This window comes from Nematostella vectensis, chromosome 11, assembly GCF_932526225.1.
Source record: "Nematostella vectensis chromosome 11, jaNemVect1.1, whole genome shotgun sequence".
Taxonomy (NCBI): Eukaryota; Metazoa; Cnidaria; class Anthozoa; order Actiniaria; family Edwardsiidae; genus Nematostella; species Nematostella vectensis.
Genome location: NC_064044.1, coordinates 7,947,824 through 7,954,423, shown reverse-complemented (window position 1 = coordinate 7,954,423; position 6,600 = coordinate 7,947,824). Strand labels below are relative to the sequence as shown.

The 6,600-nt window shown below is 39.0% G+C and overlaps 1 protein-coding gene across 1 annotated transcript; it reads left to right on the top strand.

Moving 5' to 3' along the window:
* The first annotated feature begins 707 nt into the window (after nucleotides 1-707).
* LOC125573788 (somatostatin receptor type 2-like) lies at nucleotides 708-3,002 on the top strand. Its single transcript, XM_048734561.1, has 2 exons — nucleotides 708-1,580; nucleotides 1,613-3,002. The coding sequence occupies exons 1-2, from the start codon at nucleotides 1,323-1,325 to the stop codon at nucleotides 2,345-2,347; spliced, it is 993 nt and encodes a 330-aa protein (XP_048590518.1). The 5' UTR covers nucleotides 708-1,322; the 3' UTR covers nucleotides 2,348-3,002.
* The last annotated feature ends 3,598 nt before the right edge of the window (nucleotides 3,003-6,600 follow it).

Sequence of the window (6,600 nt, the reverse complement as noted above, 5' to 3'; positions counted from 1 at the left end):
GATGTCCGCGCAACAGCAAATAACGACTGGTACGAGTCTGATACTTCGCCTAAATCAATCCGCGGTAGAGATCAATACAAATCGGGGTCCCTGCAACGAGAAAGCTTGCCTTCGCTTTTGTCATAGAAATGATACCGGTGGCTGGCCTAAACCAGGCACAATTAGTATTTATTATAGTCATATAATCAGATATTGATTAAAATAAAATCAAATAATACAATAAAATAAATGTATACTAAACCTATTTTTATTGTTGTTGTTTAATTAGCGAGACAATATTCAATCATGGCATCTATGATTTAACAAGTGCACAAGAAAAATAGTCTCGAGTTATAGAAAAAGTAAAAACGACAGAAAAGCATCTCTAGCTATGTTTGTTTCGGTATACTCAAGTACACGCGCCCGAAAAACACAAATCTAAAATTCTGACGATTTTTCAATATGAAACTAAGCAATGGCGGCCATTTTGAAAAGGTTTCAGAAACAAGAATTTCTCGGTATTTTACACGTTACACGTGAGTTTATAAGGTGGGACACAAAGACAAAATTCAATCCAAGGACTTTGATGTTTAAAAACCACCACCTGGATCAGGTACTGAACCTTCAAAGTGTCAGTCAAGGCCTGTGTGGCAAACACCGCCTATTATTTATCCCTTTAAGCGTGTTATATTAATTAACAACAGCATCGCTGTAAGCTGTGGCGCGATTTTTACACAGTATGCTCATAAATGCAATCCGGTATAATGTGCATTTTCTTTCTCTTTCGAGCGGTACGAAATCAACCAAAGACACCTGTTTACGTGTGCTTTGCCATGCAATTAAAAACACCGTAACCTAGTTACCATGTATAACTTCCATTCAACTGTTATGATTTTTAAGATAGAACAGTAATATTTCTTTGTAGACATTCTTTGAAAAAGATGAGGGTGTTGGTATCGTCTTTTGGTCAACAATAGCAATGACACAAAACTATAAATTCCATTAGTCAGCGATGAACCTAAGTACCTTTAAGCTTTGTCATTTGGCCGGCAGAAAATAAGAAGTTGAAGATGAGGGAAGTATCTGAATAACTCTTTTAAGCTTTTTTCCTACGAATTCTTAGGGCCCAGGAACTGAGTGTATTTGAGTCGAGAACTTGTAAGCTCAAAACTGTTTCTTTTTGGCAATCGAAACAAACAAATCCGGTGAACACATTTGCAGGGTAGACTTTGAAAAAGATTTTGATTTTTCAGGGGAAGAAGGCAATTTGTTGTGGAATCGTTGCTTTGTGCTAAGTTTTGAACTTCTCACTCTTTTTCAAGTGTTTGGATCTCAAGTTGAAGATGGACTTATTCTTGGTAGTACTTATCGCTCTCCAGTTCTTTGTATCTATCGTCGGAATAATTGGTAACGTATCCGTCATCAGGGTTGTTTGGTCGACGCGTTCAATGCACACAACAACAAACTACCTCTTAGCAAACCTCGCACTGGCTGACATTATAACACTGTCTACCAGCCCCTACCTGTATAAATTCGTATTTGGATCACTCCACTTTGGTTATAATGGCTGGAGCAATTTGACCAACGAATGGATCTGTAGGGTTTGCTTGAGAACGGTATAGTAGGAGTTTTTGTGTGTGTTTCTGTTGCCTTACTTACCGTCGTGGCTGTTGAGCGTTACCATGCCATGGTGAAACCTTTAAGTCACCGATTCAGACTTGGGAGAGAACAAGTATGGAAGGTCGTACTGGTCATATGGTTTGTTAGTATTTTACTAAATATCCCAATTTTCATCGTCGTTAGATTTGATCCACAACTAAACGTATGCATATCTGCCTTCGACCTGAATACTGGAAAAGAAATAGCTACTTATCTTGCTTTCTATCTTGGCATTAATATCTGTATTCCTGGATTGATAATCACTGCTTGCTATTTGTCAATTTTAAAGGGCCTACTCATAACTAACTCCATCTGCTCTGAGACTGTTGAAACGATTCAAGGGCGAGAGGAAAAGAAAAAGCTGGCAAAACTCTTAGCATCAGTTACGGGCGTCTACTTTATCTGTTTTGCGCCGTTTGCCATTTTTATGATTTACTTGTCCGCCAAGAAATTCCTAAACAGCCAAGACAAGAATTCCTCTCCCCTCTTTAATTATACGTACTTCGTTCTTACTTCTCTAATTTTCTCAAACTCATGTCTTAATCCAGTGTTGTACGCGTTTCAAAGCTCCAGCTATCGACGAGGCTTTGCAAAACTTTACACGTGCAATTGTTTGAAAGCAAGGCGACAGATTGTACAAGTCGAATCTTTTAGCATGGCTACTGACGCGAGATTAAGAACCCAGCAACAAAGTACGCACAATCTCTAAGCTTGGGAGGTGAAACTCGACGAGTGGACATGATGGGATCTTTGAGACCATTTGACAAAGTAAATGGTGAAAATTCCAAATCATTTGGCCTTTAAAGGAGCTATGCCATCATCGGCCATTGCGCATCTAGTCTGCGCACGATACCTTTAGTCACCAATCTCATGGCCCTTAGAATACCAAACGGTTCAGCATAGTCATTAGGGATAGTTATACGACTGATATCCATCACAGTGGAACAAGGCTAAGATATAATTTTTTTTCGTGTGGCGACAAATGTAAAGACGAAAGACAACTAAACCCTAAGAGCAAGGATTTGATGGTATCGTTTTCCTTAGCTAAAAAAATGAGAAAGTCCTTCACAGGTGTAAAAATAATGTGATCTATCCTCTTAAATACCAGCAGGGTGAAAGTTAATGGCATTCTAACCCGTTGTGTTAAAACATCGAGAATTCCTGAAAAGGAAACGATTGCCTTTAATTCAATTATCGGAGTAATTAAAAAACTCCACAGGACTTAGGATACTTATTTCATCGCTTGACGCTACTAGTTGGCCTATGTACAAAGCCTTTGCATTCATTTCAGCACACAGGTTATTTTGGGTGAAACAAATTGTTAATTTTCCTGCACTATGTAAAAATAAATTGACAGAAGCTGAAAACTCTGAAATTAAATCGCCTGTAATCGCCATAGCAATCGAAGCGATAAAAAAGGAACGCAGGATTGTTTAACGCGTTTTTATTAAACATTGTAAAATGAACTACTTCTGGCGGCCCTTAAACGTAGTTTTCATATAGTAAATCTGCAAAAAATTTCTCGCGAGCCTTTGGGTTTTCTCTGACGACCGTAAAACGACCCGTCGCTTCTATCGTATCTGTCGCAAGGGTCGTCCCATCTAGCGTTTCAATATAGTCGTAAGGGGTCGCGATGATTTTTTTGCAGACGACTGTTACAACCCTTATGCCTGTTACGACTAAACGCAAACGGTTTGTTGTCCTGAAATGGAGAATGCTTGACTGAAAACGTGACCAAAGAGACCATTATCTTTTTGCGAAAATCTATACCTTATAACACTGTACGTTGAACATATGCACGTCATTTACACGTGAATCTATATAGCGAGCTTAGGTCGGAATTCTTTTTTACTTTAATTCAACCAACGTACGTGTGATAAGTTCAAAAGACTGGCTCGCAAACGTATGCAATAGGGGACTCGCGCTAAGAGATCACGTGACTGTTTGGGTGGCAAACTAGCTCGCGCCCAGGCTTTTAGCGGTAAAATAACTGCAAGAAAAATCAACTTATTTAGCGCTTGAGAAAAAAGGCCAGATTTTTTTAGAATGGGTTTAATTTCATTTAAAAAAATATTTTTACGTCGTTTTCTAGTGTGACGGGCGCAGTCATTTCCGTGATTGTGATGGTTTGAATTGGTTACCCAGAAAGGTCATGTGATCTCTATTAAAGAAGTTCCTGCTATGTTCTGTTGGCAGTGAACAGTGAACTTAATAACTAAACATTCCAATCCAGAATGGCGTAGCAAAATGCGTAGCAAAATCCTGATAAAAACTGCTTGAAAATCGTACTTTGTGTATCTTGTTGTTTAAACAATGCAAATGAAACTGTAATAAACAAAACATCGAAACCATACAATGACATAATGGAGTTGTATTCTTTCGCTTTCGTGAGAATGCTATAAAAACAACCATATAAGCTTCGAGAGTTACTCTACGTTCGTTTGGTAAACTACAAAGTTCGGCTCAAGAGTCACAAGAGCATAACGAGCCCCAGCTTCTTAGCGCTTTAGCAACGTACACTGGATCCTGCAGAGATTGTACGTCTCGCGGCCAGTGCTGAAAAACGCAAGACTAGTTCCAGTTCCGCGCGGTTAAACCAGCTTTTTGTTTTGAAATGGCGGCGTTTTACCGGCGAACTGTCACATTTTCGGCGAATGCTAAGAAAACTACACCAAACCAAAGGCTATAATTTTCTTTATTACTCCCTCATTATCACACAAATCTGTCATATTTTGTACAGTATGGTTTTAATGCTGTACAGTTAGTTAAATCAGCGACTGAAGTCAGCCTTTTTGTACCTTTACTCGAACGATTCAACACTACGATTGTGCTTGTTTTCGCCAGAGCACGCGCATGCGCATACGTTATTCAGCACTGTCCGTCTCGCGTACCATCTCGGCGGGGGGCACCCTGGTTTCTAGTAATGAAAACATTCCTGCCCAACACATAGGCTATCGTAATCTCTAAGTGTGGGGTGAGGAAACGTGTGCTTTATCTGTCAACGTATATGACTTTTGTCAGTGTGTTTAGTCGTCCAACCAAACAATCAAAGTAAGGGGAATGCGGAATTTTATCGTGAATATTCCGTTAGTACGTAGGGTACAATCCAGGTTTTGCTCCGATAGATTTCTGGTTAAGAATTATTTTTGGGGGGTCCAAGCGTAAACTAAACGAAAGGCAAAACCCACGCATTAGTGCTGGGCTTATATTCGCGCCGCTTTTTCGATATCTTTTTCTCAGTTTGTATTAAAAACCCTTCATTATTAGGGTTTGTGGAATTCGCTGATCAAAACGGGAGAACGGCGCACTTCTGTGTTTGAACTTTTTTATTGGAATAGAGATCTCCGTAGTTCTTTCTGCGTTCTACATTCCGTTAAACGAGCATAGAAATGACTTCTGTACGTCCTTATGGAAATCCCTTTTTATGCGAAGTGAACTTTATGATAATTCGTTTCTTTTAAGCACACAATGTATTTTGCGGAGTTTCTCTTACTATCCTGACCTTAACCTGTTTACTATCAAGTCTCTTTTACTATCATGACAATATTATAACAAATTTGATCAACTTATTCAAATATGGGGGGCGGCCGACGAACCGGCCAGAAGACCTCCCAAAGGCATGTAGATGTCACAGTTATTCCGATTTAAACTTAAATCCTAAGTGAGGGTGTTATCATTATCATTTCAAGCACGATACGAAGTAAAAATATACAAAGGCTGTTCAGCAGGAAGGGTTCGGATGTCTCACAAGAATCCTTTTCGTCCAGGGCACAGGATCAAAAGAATATCATTTTTTTCTGTACCCCAAGGCATTCAGTCATGTTACAATGACAGATCCTTTGCCCAGATAAATCGGCTAAGGTACAGAAAAAAAAAACGAGATCGAATTTGCTTTTTTATGTTTAAATCGTAAAAGAATGCTATTCTCTGTTGTACCCCAAGGCGTTCAGTCATGTTTCAATGACAGATCCTTTGCCCGGATAAACCGGCTAAGGTGCAGAAATAAAAAATAGATCAAATATGCTATTTTATGTTTAAATGCAAAAAAAAAAATGCTATTCTCTTTTGTACCCCATGGCGTTCAGTCATGTTACAATGACAGATCCTTTGCCCGGATAAACCGGCTAAGTTACAGAAAAAAAAACTAAATCGATTTGCTTTTTTATTTTTAAATCGTAAAAGAAGGGTATTTTCTTCTGTACCCCAAGGCGTTCAGTCATGTTACAGATCCTTTGCCCGGATTAACCGGCTAAGGTTCAGAAAAAAACTAGATCGAATTTGCTTGTATGTTTAAATAGTAAAAGAATGCTATTCTCTTTTGTACCCCAAGGTGTTCAGTCGTGCTACAATGGCAGATCCTTTACTCGGATAAACCGGCTAAGGTACAGAGAAAAACTAGATCAAATTTAATCAGTCAAACAGTCAAGTCTGTTCTTGCTCGTATACGCATCCCGGAGTTACGAATACGTGTGACATTTGATCGATAAGCATACCTTGTTAATTTGCATTTGTCGGAAAAGATTCGGAAACCAACCAAGCGAAGTGTAATCACATTCCATTTCGCACTCAAGACAATAGCTATAGAAAACGACCAAAACATAGAGGTCCGAGGGGAAAGAGCTGGAATTATGCGTCGTTTAGGGTCAATAAAAAGATATGAAGGAGGTTTTCAATGACCGCTCAATTTACACAGCATGCTAATTAATCATCAAAGTATTCGGTCAACGATTTAGAAAAATATTGTACGTGGGGATTGGATAAGGGACGCATTTTTATTGTTGCAGCGCCGAATGAAGTGGTAGCTCTCTAAGATGGCGAGGCATCATCAACGTTCTAAGAAAGAAATCTCGCGATCTAAAAAAAACTCTCAATCGGTTTTGGCATCAATTCTTAGAATATAGGTATTAAGCAAAATACTAGACAGGTTTGGTTGTCCAATTTACCTCCCTGGTCGAAGTTGTG